At 41.0% G+C, this 17,008-nt stretch overlaps 1 protein-coding gene across 4 annotated transcripts in view; it reads right to left on the bottom strand.

Annotated features, from left to right (window-relative positions):
• Nucleotides 1–17,008, bottom strand: part of LOC147308602 (ephrin type-A receptor 3-like) — a 79,705-nt gene that overhangs the window by 32,999 nt on the left and 29,698 nt on the right. For all 4 annotated transcript variants that reach the window (XM_086273235.1, XM_086273236.1, XM_086273238.1 and 1 more), the window contains 4 exons: nucleotides 7,021–7,176; nucleotides 4,382–4,717; nucleotides 3,474–3,586; nucleotides 2,107–2,269 (listed from right to left, as the gene is read on the bottom strand). In XM_086273235.1, coding sequence (XP_086129361.1) covers nucleotides 2,107–2,269; nucleotides 3,474–3,586; nucleotides 4,382–4,717; nucleotides 7,021–7,176 — 768 coding nt within the window. The remainder of the gene's footprint in view (nucleotides 1–2,106; nucleotides 2,270–3,473; nucleotides 3,587–4,381; nucleotides 4,718–7,020; nucleotides 7,177–17,008) is intronic.

The raw sequence follows: 17,008 nt of genomic DNA, 5'->3' as shown, positions 1-17,008 counted from the left end.
GAATTTTCCACGGATTCATCAGCTGACATTCTATAAACCACGGAGTATTTTGGTGACAGCCAAGAAAAGATAATTTACACCTTGTTGTATTCATTAAAATTTGATACTAGGAATTGAAACCATAAACTCAATAGCACACAGATTTAAAGAGGATACAAATTAATTTAACTGTAGGTATATTTTCCTGTAGACTTGTATAAACTCTAATTTCTTTTTGCCCTCTACTGTCAACCTTAAAGAATGCATAATTTGCACAACTTACGTAATTATTCTCATTTTTTGTGTTTTATATAAACGCTCTAAATATTGAGATGTATATGTTGCATTAGTAGGAGCAATTTAAAGGCATTTGTTGCAGGACCAAGTTTATAATTACTTTAATTGATTACTGAAATCTGAGGCCATGGTTCTCAGCCAGAAAAGGGTGGAGTGCCCACTCCGGGTCGGGGATGAGTTCCTGCCCCAAGTGGAGGAGTTCAAGTATCTCGGGGTCTTGTTCGCAAGTGATGGGAGAAGGGAGCCGGAGATCGACAGACGGATTGGGGCTGCAGCTGCAGTAATGCGGACGCTGCACCGGTCCGTCGTGGTGAAGAGGGAGCTGAGTGTAAAAGCGAAGCTCTCAATTTACCGGTCGATCTACGTCCCTACCCTCACCTATGGCCACGAGCTGTGGGTAGTGACCGAAAGAATGAGATCGCGGATACAAGCGGCAGAAATGAGCTTCCTCCGAAGGGTGGCTGGCCTCTCCCTTAGAGATAGGGTGAGAAGTTCGGCCATCCGGGAGGGGCTCAGAGTAGAGCAGCTGCTGCTCCACATCGAAAGGAGCCAGCTGAGGTGGTTCGGGCATCTGACAAGGATGCCCCCTGGGCGCCTCCTGGGTGAGGTGTTCCAGGCATGTCCCACCGGGAGGAGGCCCCGGGGCAGACCCAGGACACGCTGGAGAGATTATATCTCTCGGCTGGCCTGGGAACGCCTTGGTATTCCCCCGGATAAGCTGGAGGAGGTGGCTGGGGAGAGGGAGGTCTGGGCCTCTTTGCTTAGGCTGCTGCCCCCGCGACCCGGCCCCGGACAAAGCGGATGAAGATGGATGGATGGATGGATGATTACTGAATTACTTGAACTGTCATCCGTATGTATGCTATTCGTATGCCTTCCAGACAGCGTATAGTGCAGTTCCAACCATTTACACATGTATCCCCCTCTACTTTCCTCCACTTTGTCTTGGAATCATTGATCATGTTGAAGAACACATTACGCAACCTCTAAAGTAGAAAATCCTAGCACGCACAATAAGGTGATAATGAAAATGAATGACCCCAACCTTAACATCAACAACAACAATAAAAAGAATGGATGAACACGGGGAATTTGGAAACAACATGACAGAGAAGCAACACAAAGCTGTTTATGAGGCCTGAACAACCCCGCTGAACTTAACCAGGCATGGATTTGCCTTTGGTATAAATTCCTAGTATATTAAAATCTAAGTATAAGGCATGTATGTCATGTATTAAGCTTTTGCCTTTAATGATGACTAGATATATATCTCCAGTGTTCTGTGCAAATCAAGATTTTCAATCCTTCCTTGTGAAACTGGCTTGTCTCCCTTTCACCTGATAAGTATTCCACAAAACTTTCGAGCCACTGGTTCAGATACATAGATGACAACCTATGAGACTGCCAAGGTGTCTCTGTCTGACAGCAGAACTGAAGAAGCTGTTCGGATGAAAGTAAGATATTCCATAACCATACAGTCGATTGATTTAAACAGCAGGGATGACTTCAAATCTTAGTACACTTGATATAATATGGATGTACATTTTGCTCTAGAGGTAATCTTTGTCCCGTTTTTTTTTTTTTTTACCAGCACTTTTAGATTTCTAATATTGAGAATGCATACTGCATTTGAAGAACAGGCATGTATTAAACATGGACTGGCTGCTATTCCAATTTTCAGCTGACCACATGGAAATTTAGTAGGAGGAAAAGAGATGAAAAAGAAACAAATCAACTGGACAAAGTGGGACAAAACAGCTGGGAGGAAAACTGAAATATCCGATTCCCTATAAGTAAACAAAAAATCTATTATTCCTTGTTTTACTGTACCTTCGTGACTTGTTTCTAGCTCAATCTCTCCACCATAGCTCCCATACCCCCCATCAGTCCGAGCCCGGACCCTGAACACATAAGTGGTCCCAGGTTTGAGCCCTTCCACTGTCATCATGTTGGAGCGAGTCTTCAGAACTGTATAGTTCTGTTCTCGTTGGTTCTGGAGCAGAAAAAAAGAGTGAAACAGTGAGTGAAAAAGGAGAGAAACTTAAAATAGATGATATTAAGTGTCCAAGAAATTAAATGAGTCTGGATTTTAAAAAATGGTTGAATATACAAAAACCTCTAAAGAGGTTTATACAGAGCAAATAATAATATATAATATAATAAACAAAAATAGTCTGAAAATAATAAAAACCTCAAATTGTTGAATTTAAATGTCTCCAGGGTCCAAATACACCTCACTAAGTTTTCATTTGTTCATCGCTGGACCATTGGGTGGCATTTATACATGAGCATCTGTCAACTCTCAAATCTTTTCCTCTCCACACTCCAAAGCATTATGCGGTTACTAGTCCCGCTTCACTTCCTTCCTCAACTACCTTGTGGGTGTGCGTGCACTTATATACATGTGTGCAGGAGGATGAATAAAGAATAAGTGTGTCTGTCAGTAAGCTGATTCCCTGCAGAGAGGCTGATACTCTACCTAATGGAAGACACTTTACAACACGGATTAACACTGTTTTACTGGTAATGCCTGCCAGCCCACACACACTCATGATCAGATAGCGTGCACGCACACAGACACACAATCTTGTTCCATCGTCCACACGAGGACACTCATTAATCTAATGCAATCCCAAGCCACTTACCCTGACTTAGAACATCAAATTTCAATGCTTTTTCCTAATCCCAAACTATTTCTCAACCCTTTTTCTAAAATAAAGTTTTTAACCCTAAAAAAAGCACCTATGGGGACTTGTTTGAATGCTTGTCCTTACTGTGACGCAAGTCCCCATACGTTGGTAAGTATTTAGGCTTAAGTCCCCGCCGGAATATAAAAACAAGCTCAAAACCCCCACACTCAATTTCATCATCTCATCCAGGTTTTACGAGGTTTGTTCAACAGATGTTTGGTTAATTAGCTTGGCATGAACAGTAAAGGAGACGTTAGTGATAAGGCAGTGAAAACATAGAAAGGGAGAAACTGAAAAAAGGCATTGTAGATGTTTGTAATGAACAAGTCATTAGTGATATACCCAAAGGCTGCAGTACAAACAACAAGAAGATTAGAAAATATGTAGTGTTACGGGGTACTCAAGATATTTTCAGCCGTGCATAATGACCTTTTGGGAGAAATACTTATTTAGGTAAGACAGTTTATCCCACTTGTGCATTTTAGTGTATGTGTAGGTCTTTATCACCTTCTCATAGTAGATAACCTCATATTCCACGATCACTCCGTTGGGTCTCTCTGGGCCCTGCCAGGCCAAAGTCACACTGTCCTTGCTCCGCCTTTCCTTCAACACTACGCTGACTATAGAAAATAGAAAAAACAAAGGGAGAAAGTGTGAGTAAAAGAGAAAGTAGAGCTCTGCAAGACAGGCTGGTGCAGGACCATGACACGAGAAGACCCATACTGCAATATGTCAGACATTTTATTGTGTTAATGAAACAGCTTACAAGATGTGTGACACTCATTTTATCATGTTATCTGCTCATGTGATCAGTGCAAACCCCAAACCCTACGACTTCCGATCCATTCACACATCGGAGCAGATGCTTGTGCGGTTTGAAAGTGTGTTTGCTTGTGCATGTGTGTGTGTGTGTGTGTGTGTATGTGTGTGCATAGTTGAGAGCGACAATCAAGGCATGTGGGGATTTTAATGAGGTTAACAACCTCCCACACCCCTTTCACCTTCCTCCCACCTCTCATACACAGTAGTGTGAGACCTGAAAGAGATCGTCACCTTGCTACACTTCTGTTACGCAGTCCCTGCATGTGACATATGCAAATATGATTGCACATGCAGGCAAGGGTGCAAAGATGTCATTTAGAGTCAGAGTGTTAGAGATGCTTCACATCAATGTTTATAGTTCTCACATAAGCATGATGCTATTTATAAACAGAAAATGTTCAGGCCACATAATATGTTGCTTTTTATATATATATTTTTATATTTAGATATTTTTTATAAGTATTTACTGCATATTAAATCCCCAAATGTCTTGAAACATAATAAATAATACTGTGAAAGAGCTTCCCGGCATCAACAAATACATTCATATGCAAATTGGGATCTCTTTGTTTAGGACGTGCACATGTTCTCACCTGTCTGCGATGTTGTGACATTTATCACGACTTTTCCCTTGGGTGTTGGACTTAAGGCCGACACTCCATTCTCACTCTCAATTGTGAAGCTGTAGTTGGAGTCTGGCTCCAAGTCGGTAACCAACACGGTTGTTGATGACAGACCAAAGTTCCTGGGAACAAAATGGACGTTGCTACCGCATTTTGTGCACTTCTTGCCATCACCAGAGCACTTTGTGCAATTGAGGTTGTAGATGATGTCTCCTCTGCCTCCGGTGTCTCTGGGTGGTGCCCACTCCAAGGTGACGCAGGTTTCATTCACAGTTGAGATGGGATTCTCAGGAGCAGATGGAGGACCTGAGAGAATACAAAGGCTCTGATCAGTTTCTGTATCTTTTTACTATTCATTATTTATTTATTACATTTTTTTAAAGTTCCTTTTAAACTGCTTTAACAACACTAAATCTAGTGTAAAGGTTTCTAAATGGAAACCTTGGTGAAACTGTGCACAGCATTGGTTAACCATCATTGTCACTGCCTTCAAATGTTGCTTAAAAAGGACTACAAACGCCCAAAATCTCACAGGTTACAACTGGATTTAATAATGCACATCCAAATATATAGTCATCTATAAAATAGTATTACAATACATGTGGCACCCTGCTAATTAATCCAAGCTATTCTAGCTTTTAATTGGTGAGAAGCATGGCATAAAACTGTCTTTATCAGAGCCCCTTCTTGAAATACAGACAAATATTATTTTTTGAAATATCCAGTCTTTCAGTGTGCATCGTCTTCATGCTCATTACCAAATGAATTGCGATTTCTATAAAGAACAGACATCACGCTGATTAAATTACAAATTTAATAATTGACTTCAACCACGAGGTGCATATTTTTCCAGTCTGTTAATTAGCTTTGAAATCGACAGTGATTGAAAGAGTTTGGCAGATTGTCACATCGAAGAATACTGTATCATATTGCACTTTCCAATTTCAATCTTAAAGCTTTAAAGAGAATTCATATAATATTAAATAGCCGATACTTGACTGCACAAAGATTTTTTACCATGTGAAATTAACTCACACCCTGAGAGTGCTCTGCAGATAATAAATAGTAAGAGGACAATGATCTATGGAAAGTGCCCAAAGTAATTCTCAAAAGTCAGTTGCATTTTATGATTTAAGTGGTTAAAATCACTCTGAGCTTCAGCTGAAATAATTAGTTTATCAATTTATTTATTATGTCAGTAATCATTCTCAAGGAACCAAAGAAAGTTACACGCAAATGCCCTCCAATATACCTTTAGATGCAGTGCATTCTTCTTGAAAGACAGATTAATATAATATCCAGTGTTTAACATTCAGAACACCAAACTTAGGAAAATATATTTTATATTTCATTAAACTCTTTTATAACCACGGATATATCAGTGGAAAGGTCAGTTCTGAATCTGAAGAATCCTTGAAACACAAACACATCATCAAGGTAAGCTATTCCTGTAGCATGAGAACCACTCATATAGAAACCCCCGACTGTGGATACCCACAGCACAGCAAGGTGCCAGTATTTCAACCATATGGAATTTGGCAGCACATTCCATGCTGACATCTCATCAGGGTCCTGGCTGAGCCGTGAGCCCCAGCAGGGGACCAGCAGAGCTTGAGACTTTCTTGACTGGCCCTCCCAGTGCTGAGACCCGGCAGCATGCGACGGAGCCCCTACTACGTATAATTGAGGCCGTTGGTTATAAATCTTCTAAGAGAGTGTGCTGACTTATTCTAATTCTGTCTTTTTTTTCTTTTCTCCATCCTCACTTCCCTTGGCTGCACTTAACTGTCCATCATCACCGTTGGTACTGATCGGTCTTTTATGACACTTAGATTATATGCCTCTGATACTCAACGATTTCCCCCACTGTTCTATTCTTTTCTTATGTCTCGAGTGTCACTCTCCATCTTTCCATGACTAACTCTCTCACCGTTTCTCCTTATTTTCTCATTTTCCTTCCTCAATCCTCCATAGTGCTCTTCACCATTCAAGAGAGATGGCGTGCGCGTGTCTGCCCATACATATTTGAACAAACCGTTACTCATTTCCAGCTGATAACACCTGTCACATCTCACCTGCTACAACGATTAATGAGTGTAATCTACCATAACCTGATAATGGGTTTGAGTATGCGTGTGCATGCTTGTGTGTGTGTGTGTGTGTGTGTGTGTGTGTGTGTGTGTGCACGCGTTCCTCAATATTTCTCAAGTTCCGTCTCTCTCCTCTGCCATGACAATGTCCTTTCCCGCCTCCACTTCCCTCCGTCTATCTTAATCTATCTGTTTCTGTTTCTCCTGCACACTCAATCATCCCCCATCTTTTTGCGTCCTCTCTGTGTCTTTCCATGACTATGTAGCCCAAACTCTCTGGCTGTATGTGTGTGTGTGTGTGTGTGTGTCTACGCGTAAGAGAGAACTGAAACCGAAAGAGAGAGCATTTGAACCACGTATCTGTGTGCTGTTCTTGCAGCAATTGTATCCATGGCAAACTGATTAAATGAAAAGTAACTAAATAATTTCATAGCCCAACAATAATTTCACCATAGTGAACTGTAGTGAATATTGTGACTGTGATGGCTTGAACTTTCTGACAGTGTTTGAATCACTCACGTGTGCAAGCCATTGAGCGAGGGTCGTTCTCAGCACGGTAGAAACCTTTCTCACAAATGCACTCTGTGGCTTGTTCCTGTGGGGAGGAGCTGTGAGGGGGGCATTTGGTGCAGTAGGCATCTGTAGCTGAAGCTTTGTAGGTGCCAGGTCTGCATGCTGGAGCGAGGAAAGAAGATGAATATGGAATAAGAAGTTGTACCATTGCAACAAACACAATACACAGTCAGCATTTATTAACCATAAAGAAAAGTGTTGCCAAACACTTTTGTTGTGAACACTTAAACACCAATTTACTATATTGTTGTTTGTAATGTGATGATAAAAGCTAGTAGTTGCAATTGCAGCAGAAATCCCTGCCTTGCTACAATGTGATTGTCTAAATTTGGCTGATTTGGACATAATACTGTCACTTACTGTGACATTGTACAGGCCAAAGAAACTGCTGAGCTCTTAGAACAAAGCTGTGTTGCTAGAGAAACAAGAAATACACACAATCAGATGACTACTTTTGTTTTTATCTCTCGATCAAAAAAACCCAAACAATCTGAATTTATGTCTGCACGTGTCTCATCTGTCATGACGTTTTGTTGTCAAGTCCCCAAATCTTACTTTTAAGTTAATATTGCTATCATAATTTAAAAACATAAATAATACAGAAAGTATACAGAATTATACTTGAAGCCTGCACATAATAAAGAGAAGTCAGAGAAAAACTTACAAGTGTCCTACCCTTCTCCAAAAATGGTTATTTTTTGTCTAAGTTCTTATTTTGACTCTTAGTTATTATGTTTTAAACATAAGGATGGTCAAGTGTGTAACTGCAAAGTAACATGTGTGCTGGTGTTGCCACTCTTAACTAAAACTACATTCTGCTTCCTAACATAGACCAAATGAACACAAATCACATTTTTTTCCTCTCAACCAAGTAATTGCTTTGCCTAAATGTAACCAAGCAGTTTCAGTGTCAGTGCAAAAACATGTGAAAATAAAAGCAAATGGTACGATTGGAGCTTAAAAACGATCTCTTTGAGACTTCTTAATACATACTTTTTTGGCCTTTTGCAGTAGAAATTGTCTTATATCTCATTTAAAGATCAATATAATTGCTCGTTCAGATAAGATGGTTACAATTCTATAACACGTACCAAAAAATACAAACAATGCAGTAAAAGATTTTTCTTTTCTTCTTTGTTTTTTGCAAAAGATAGATACTACAGATACAGGTGGGTCACAGAATGTGCCATGCAGCGCTCGTGGCAAAGAACAGGAAAACAAAGTCTGATTTAATATGTTGTGACAATAGGTCTACGTGAGCGCCTTTCACATGAGGCCAAAAGACTGGTGTAACAACAGAGTTGTACGATACAATAACACAGTTCAACAGCAGATCAACTGTCATTCCTGTTATATAAGCATTAGCTCTTCGGGCAACCGAGGGCTCAAAAATATATACAGCCGCAGTCACAGCAATAGTTACAATAATATAATATGACTACTGGTAGAGCTGTTACAGTAGCTGCACATTAGTCATTATGTGGAGTCATAAAACTGGGGAGGGAAAACCGTGATACCGCTCAACAGGAGCAACCTACTGTAATAGACTGGGGACGTGAATGATTTCCCTTTTGCATCCTAGGCAGGAAAATAGAATTCCTGACTTTCCCTTTGGTAATCTGAATATAGATTACGCATGTATTTATTTATACATTCATAGTCCTGGTATTCCCGTTATTGTGAGGCTTTTTCTGCCACGGTGGTAAATAGTATTACAGTGTACAAAACTCTATGTAAGGAAAATGAGGGTGTCTCAAATGCAATTTGATAGGCGCCTGGCGTGTGTATGTGCACGTTTGTGTGGATATGTATACATGCAGCTATGAACAGGTTGGATCAATGATGCGACCGATTCCACCAGGTGCTGATTGCACCAAGCGCTCCTGTGTGAGAAGGTGTTAAGTATGCAGCGTGTGTGTGTGTGCGAACGCATGTGTTCGCCTGCTGATTGCTTGTGCTGCTGGTGAAGGTCATGGATTTAATCAAGCTACGCGTCACTTGTCCCAGAAAGGCTGTATATTACCACGCTAACACACACACGCACGCATATTCAATGCCGCGGTTAACCTGCAGACAGCGGAATAGAAAAGTGGCCTAAAAGTAGTTTGATTTCTCACTGTGCAGGTAAGTTCCTCCACCTGGATGCTGTGTGCTCACATACAGACAGTATTTTTAGGTAAATCATTCATCATAGGGGAGCAAAGTCCACTGGCACAATCCCCAAAAGACCTGAGAGAACACTGAGAGAAAAAAAAGGGGATGTGGGTGTGTAGGTGTAAAAATGAGAGAAAGAAAACGAGAAAGAAATGAAAGGAAAATAAAGGGAGTAGTAATTCTCAGAGGGTTTCTGCTCTCTTTCCTCCTTCCTGTCAGCCTTTAAGGTAATGGGTGCCTATGTGCTGTGCTGGTGACTGTGTGTGTTCCTGTTGGCTGGGCCGTAGGAGCACGGTGGAAAAGCGTCTTTTCTCCTGGGGGGACGCTGCATCCGGAGAGTCCTGGCTACAGGCGCTAGCCAGCCACAGAGGCACAAAGGGCCTCAGCGGTAAAGGACAGACAGGGCACCCTATGCCAGCCTTGGCACACATACAACTGCCTGATCAAAAACTTTGTTCAAGAATGGTGACTTGGCCAGTATGAGTAGAGCTTCCTCATGTGCTGCTTTCTACTCCCCTTTTCCACCTCTTTTACTTTCTTAGTAACCCTTTTCCTTCTCTCTCTCTCCTTCCTCTCTCTCTCTGCTTCTCTCGCTACTTTTCTCAAGCTACTCCCAGAGTCTGCCCCATGGGAAATATGGTACTTGAGTTGGTTCCCTTATGATTAATGATTTACCACAGATATAAAAAAAAAAGGGACAAGAAGCCTGAAGCAGTAAGACAGTGATCGCATAAACATACACACAAAGCAGACACACACAAGAGCAAAAGTTTAGACACAAAAACTATGTCGTAGAACTATGAGCTAACTCCAAATTAACATTTTCCTCAGCTGACGGTGTTGTGTGTGTGTGCGCGTGTTTTTCAGATCTGTGTATGCATTTCTGCGTATGATAAAGAGTGGCCTCAGATCCAGTGTCCTATTAATTATTCATGTGGTCACTAGAGAGAGTCGGTGTATTTATGCCAATCGATAGCTCTTAGATATGATATAGTACTGCTACTCAAGACACACCCTCAGTCACCATGCACTGATTGAGATGGGAACAGCACAACTTCTTCCTTTGGGAAAAACACTGTACACAAGAGATGATTGAGTTCTGTTCCACTCCACATCTTATTGTTTTATAGGACCACAAAAACTGATTAGTTCTATAAATCTATTACAAAATGCCAGAAGAAAATAAAATAAACATATTGCAGTTTCCCAGGGCCCTTTGAAGTCCTGTGTGTACACAAACTCCATAGAAAAGCTATTCTTAGCTGCCAGGTCTGAAAAGAGTTGCCACTGCTGAAGTGCTCTAAACCTGCAATTATGCACAGGAAGTGACTCCCTTCCAGTTGTAGAGAAGTCTATGACAAAATGACTTTACGTCTTCAGATTTAATACCTTAGTACTTTTATAGTTTTTTTTGTGGTCCCAGTACCCAGTTTCAAATCTTATGGAATATACACAGTGTTCATTTTGTATATACACAGTGATGGAACCCTTCGAGTACCCCTCAAGTGCCCAAGAATAAAATAGGTGATTAAACAGGGTGTGTTTTGTGGGATGGCAACCTTGCAATCGATAAGCCGTTATCATCTGAGCTTGTGGTGTCATCAGTTTCTCAGTCAGAGCCACTTCTTCTCTTAACTTACAGCTTCACAAACTATAGCCAAAGCTCAAAACTTCAGACTTGAAACGCAGGAGTCAATAAACAAACAGGTCCATCATCTATATGGTGTTTATAGGCACTCAGCAAAATATATATTCATCATCAAAGAATTTTCATCCTCTGAGTTTTTTAGTATCTATTAACTCATGGTTTAGGTTTATTTTCCTCACAGTCTGACAGTTCTGGTTCACTCCCAGCACCCATCAGCCTTACTTTCAGCCCAAGGAGACAGTTGTTTTCAGTTAAAAGGTAGTGCGAGGTAGTGTATAACAATGGGGTTTTATAAACCCATTGCTCAACACCAAATGACAGACAGTTAGCAGCTAAAAAAGCCAGTAAAGCATTTAGCAGATGAAATAGCGAACACCTGCCTCAGGAATCGCTGGAGGGAAAAGAAACGCAAATGTTCGGCTACAAGAGTTCATCAGGTGATCAGATTCTTGAATTATTTTTTCTTGTGTTTGCATTCAGCATATGTGACTCTTTTCATACAGATTTTCGAGGTTTAATGATTAAACCTGAGCAAACGCTCCTTGAATCTCATAAGAAAAAAGGAAAACTGCTAATGTTCACATGCCAGAAGCTGTGACAGTTTGTGACCATTTTTTTTCTTGACAAACAACTCAAATCGTCACCAAAATAGCAGTTAACGTCCTCTTTACTGACAAATTACATGCGCGTTTATTCCCAGTCACTTTCAGTAGGCATAAAACCAACGTGCTGTGTTAGAACAGTGGTTCACAGCCTTTTTATTCCTTCCCTCGAGGATGAATATATTACAATCTCATCCTACACTTCTGCACACGTAGCCTTTACAGTCAATTTAAATTATCCTGTTCAAGGGTCACGTATATATGGAGCTGGTTGACTTTGTCTGTGGGCAAAGCTCTGACCTATGCCGTGATTAATGATTCCTGGCAGCTTTGATGACCCCTCGAGCCAGTTCAGGATACATTCTAACATGTTAGCTGTGTTTCTCTATGAACCGCTACGCTTCAGCAGTGATTAAATGCTTACACGAAAAACAGAAGCTGCTGACTGCAATAGTTCAGGAAATGTGTTCCATTAATGTTCAATAGGGCCTTTACAGATTTAGACGCAAGTGTACGCACAGGAACGCGAGCCCGATATCTCACCGTCAGAATCATTACACGCTAATTGCATTCAACCAGGCGCCTCTGAACGTATGCAAAATCACCTCCGCTGCATTATTCTGACACAAACACTTCCTCTGGATGACGGTGAGCGCTCTCCTCCTCTTCACTTCCCTTACAAAAGTTTAAGAGCTAATTGCTCCGTTCTTTTGCTTACTGTCGCGCTCGGTTCAAGTCAAATATTGGCTCTCGGCCGGATTTACCATAAAGGGCAGAAAAGAGGAGAAAATTGTGCGTGTGTTTGTGCATAGGTGGGGGGTACACTGTGTGTGTGAAAGGCCATGTTCAGCTGGGAGGAAAGTTGTGTAAAGCTTGCTGGCCCATGGGAGATGAGCGCCATAATTGTCACCATGGCAACAGCCTTTCAAGATGGAACCTTTCGAGTACCCCTCAAGTGCCACAGCTCCCGGAGCACAGAGCAGTCTGTGTTCGAGTGAGAGTGTGTGTCTGTGTGTAAGTGCGTGTGTATATATACACATCCCCGAGTTGAAGCCAGCTACTTAAAAATTGATACATCAAGCGTCAGTGGAGAAATCTGACGAGATTGAAAGTGACGTCCTTTATGGCCACCGGGGTCACATCTGTAGGTGGGTTTGTTTGTGTTCATGCGTACATGCCTGTGAAACGTGTTTTCAGTCCAACTGACATTGTTGTCACACAAAACAAACCTCAGAAAGATGGTCAAAAATAGCATACGTGAAAAAAATTATGTGCAATAAAAAGAAATGAATAAAAATGGCGGCCATCGAGCCAGGTTTACACCAAACGTGTGATACACAGAACAAAATACACAGTTCCATTACACGCTTAATGGTGCTTCACTATATAAACACATCATTTTGATTAATTGATTAACTGGAGCACAGCAAAGAGTGTGTACCTTTTAACAGCGGCAGAGGAGCATAACCCATGTGACTTTATTAACTGAAAATGTGCCGGTGACGTAAGTGATTTCAAACGTTAATAAGTGGAAGTAGCGTATGAGGTGTTGTGTGCGGTGTAGAGTTCTGTTTATAGAGACCCAAGTAAAGTGTGTGTGGAGCTCTGTGTATGTGTGTGTAGTAATGAGGAGATCTGTGTGAGATAGAGATGTCAGCATCCAGAGTCCAGCCCCCTGCTGAGATCCTCTAATCCTTAATCGGAGTTCATAACAACATTTAACACCATAATATTCCCCATTACTACTAATCCTGCCCCACACATGCACGCTCACACAAACACACAATTCCCGTGGAAGCATTCTGGGTTAAGAAATATCCCAAAGAAAGAAGGTATGTGCCTTATTTTAAAGTCAAGTTTGACACAAATCTATATGAAATTATTGGCAAAACTGTCACCTGCAAGCACAAGTTGCATTGCAGAGTGCATAGGCTCATTTGCAAACACACTAAAGCTGACAGCAATGCTAATGTAAATGTTTGTTCACTAGCATGCTGGGATTCAGTGCGCTAAAAAAATACATTTTAATGACTCATTCGAATATTTGTAGACTCTGATTTTTTAACATCAGAAAGATTTACTTGTTCTAGCAGGAAAGGCTACTGAAAAAAAAACAATATATTGCAAATAGGAAACAAACAGAACAGACGTTGCCAGTATCAAGGGATATTTGCTGTACATGCATTTAGCTGCATAATTACAATAAATGAAGAAATGCCATATGAGATGAAAATCTATGTGTATAGACAGTCCATCCCACCATAGAAAAGGTGTTAAAATACACTGCCAAGATGTTTATGATAGAATCCATTTATTTACAAATGTAGGATTACGAGGGATATGGCTTATAGAAAAACACCTCATAATTAATCAGAAGCATATCTGTTCTCTGTGAGTGACAGTTCTGGAAATGCTCTGCTGTTAAAGACACGGGCCTTGAGGTTTTAGTGTACAGTGAGTTTACATTACTGACACCCAGTTCAGCTGCTACTGCTCAACACATGTGAGTGAAGCTCACAGTGGGGTTATTCTTGAAAGTCTGATGTTTTCTTTGGAAGCACATGATGTATAGCAGCAGTTGCTTTTAACAGACTGGCAAGTTAGGATCACATGTTTGCAGAGCGGGCATGAGCCGTGACCACATGGAAGCCATAGACCTCTATGATTGATGCCTCTGGACAGACCCTTACTCTATTTATGGCGTCTTACAACTTCTCTGACACGCGTGCGCATAAAGGCACAAGACCACTGTGGATATGAAATGGTTTGTGATGTCCAGTACATGAAGCACATGAGTACACCCAGGCTGATTTCTGATCTACTCTCTGTCCCTTGGACATCAGCCAATTACTGAGAGCGGCCAAGGGGAACTCTCTCTCTTCCTAATTCTCTCCATATCTGTCTTTTTTATGCCTTTCTTTGTTTCTGTTTTTCTCTAACTTTCTGTGTCCCCTACTGTCTGTCTACTTATGTTTTACTTCCATTCTCACCATCTCTATTTGATTCTCATTATGCATATATGTGTGTGTGTGTGTGTGTGTGTGTGTGTGTGTGTGTGTGTGTGTGTGTGTGTGTGTGTGTGTGTGTGTGTGTGTGTGTGTGTGTGTGTCAGAGAGAGAGTGAGAGAGCAAAAGAAAGACTGCGTATGTATGTGTGTCTTTATTTCCCAGTGGGCTGTCTGTCATACTTTGACCCTGACCTTCTCCAGAGCTCTTGCACAAATATTTACTCTCTCGCTGACAGGCACACACACATACACAAACCGCTCAAAAAAAAAAAAGAAAAAAGAAAAAAAAATCAGGGAAAGAGAGCGAAACAGAGAGAGCTCAATTTCAGTACAATTAAAGCAAACCACATCTACACAGAAACGCACTTTTCTAGTGGTAACCCAAGATGATGGCACGCTAATTTTGAGCCTGGGTGATTATCTTGCTGTCTAAAAACAGATAAAATAGATCCCAGGTGCATGTGTGTTTCTGTGTGAGCGGGGTCATGGGCGAGGGACGGAAAGAAAGAGAGGGAGAAAGCATGACAGGCCAATAGAAGTCTGCTGGGAGTTTGACTCACAGTCTGAATAACTTATTCTTCTGTCTGTTTTGCCATCAAGATAAAAGGCTGTAGGAACACAGCATCTCCTTTTGAACAAAGCCCACCAGACCGACACAAAAACACACGCAAAGAACAAACTTTTACTATTAACACACAACTTTTTGCCTCAGTAGCCACGTGCAGCTTAAATATCTTCATTAAAACATTACACACACACACACACACGGCAGTAAACGTGCCCACATCGGCCGGCCCCGTGACCAGAAGAGTGTGTGTAGGAGGGGCAGTGAGCCTCCTTTACTCATCCACGTTATTTTCAGTTCATCACTCTCAATAATTCATTTTCTGAGGCAGGCAAGGAAAGGAGAGCCCTGTGGCTGTTTCTCTGTGTCAGTCATAAACACACTCTGCCAGATGTACCTGTCATGTGGGACGCCATATTTTCACTGCCTTTAATCTGTGTGTGGGCAGTGGATGACTTTGTCAGCCAAACTCGCAGCAAATCGAATTGAGATAGCACAAATTTGCACTTGTATGTTTCAATCTCTTTCAAAGTTGCAGACCGCAACATGGTTAGGATTTAGAAAGAGCTAACACTAAAGCAGCAGAAAAACAATGTTTAAGCTTCCTGCCTTCCTCAAGGTCACACTGGATCAAAAAAGTTTTTATTGTTAGTTTCTAAGTGTGTGCTTATTTATGATACCTCTATTTCTCTCTGTGTGTCTGTGCTTCAATCTATATCTGAGAGATAAAGAGTTGCCTGGTTAAGAGTAAAGTGTTCCATAAATACATCCCCTTACTATATGTATGCCCCTTACTCAAGGTAAAGCAAGTCAAGGTTGTCACGGGAAAAATACCAATGCATGTTTTACATTTAAAAAAATGCTCAATTCAGTCCTGCAGAAGCTTTTTATCTGAATAAATATCGACAAAACAATTAGATCTCCGGCCAGATCAACAAATGAAGCAGCCTTGAAAGCTAATGACACCCGTAGACCTAAATGATGTCCTTTTAGCATGGGAATGCAGCTGGGTGGCAAGAAGCCATAAGGAGAGGACTGTGCCATTCATGCTGCTATTTTCAGCCTAATTTAAATGATTTAGACTCAAATTGTATGTTTGCAGTTTGTTTGTTTGGAGATGTTAGTCTCTTGTTCTTCAACAACAATTCTTTATAACCTATAATACATTCACGAGTACAACGAAACAGTGTCCTTGGGTTGTCCTTGTTGCTCTTGGAAAATAAAATAGATAAACAGACACCATTAGAAGTTTAGCATAGCAAGCAATGTGCACACGATATACTGAAGTTTTTCAAAACTTGATCAGCTAAAATATCGACAAAAACATTTAGGTGTGATTATTAGGTAAGTTCTAGAGGTTTATGGAGGATCTATCACGTAGCGTTCTCATTTAGTCACACAGAAAATTACAATATTAGAAAGAAACTCCAATGATCACATGACCCCCTATGAGCAAGTGCATGGCGACAGAGGGAAGGAAAAACTCCATTTTAACAGAAAAAAGATTGTGGAAGGACCAGACTCAGGGACGGACGCCCATTTGCTGTTGGGTGTGACCAGAAGGAGACAGGATAATAGACACACTATGGGAGGGAGTGTTTAAACACAGTAATAAACACACACCTCTAGTGCAGCCTAAACCTTTTGCAGGGATGTTCAGGTCACCGGATCCAGCCCTAACTATCACGATAAGGAATGTATTACTAAATATAGTTTTATGCCTAATCTTAAAAGTAAAGTGTCTCTTTCAGGAGGGTGGCCTGATAGCTGAAGGCTCTACTTCTTATTTGACTTTTAGAAACTCCAGTAAATGGTATAAGACAGTAATGTCTTTGTATCCAGTTTTGCCAAGACTCCATGAAAAAGTATTTTTTTCATAATGTTGACAAGCAGGCAAAAAATACCGAGTTCTCCTTTTCAGACCACTGACATTCACCTCTGTCTGCAAATTCTTTGCC

The sequence above is a fragment of the Aulonocara sp. 'chitande type north' Nkhata Bay genome, linkage group LG18 (genome assembly GCF_057382095.1).
Source record: "Aulonocara sp. 'chitande type north' Nkhata Bay isolate Kocher_YH1m ecotype deep benthic linkage group LG18, A_spYH_male_GT1.1, whole genome shotgun sequence".
NCBI classification, from domain to species: Eukaryota; Metazoa; Chordata; class Actinopteri; order Cichliformes; family Cichlidae; genus Aulonocara; species Aulonocara sp. 'chitande type north' Nkhata Bay.
This window is presented reverse-complemented; position numbering and strand designations above follow the sequence as displayed.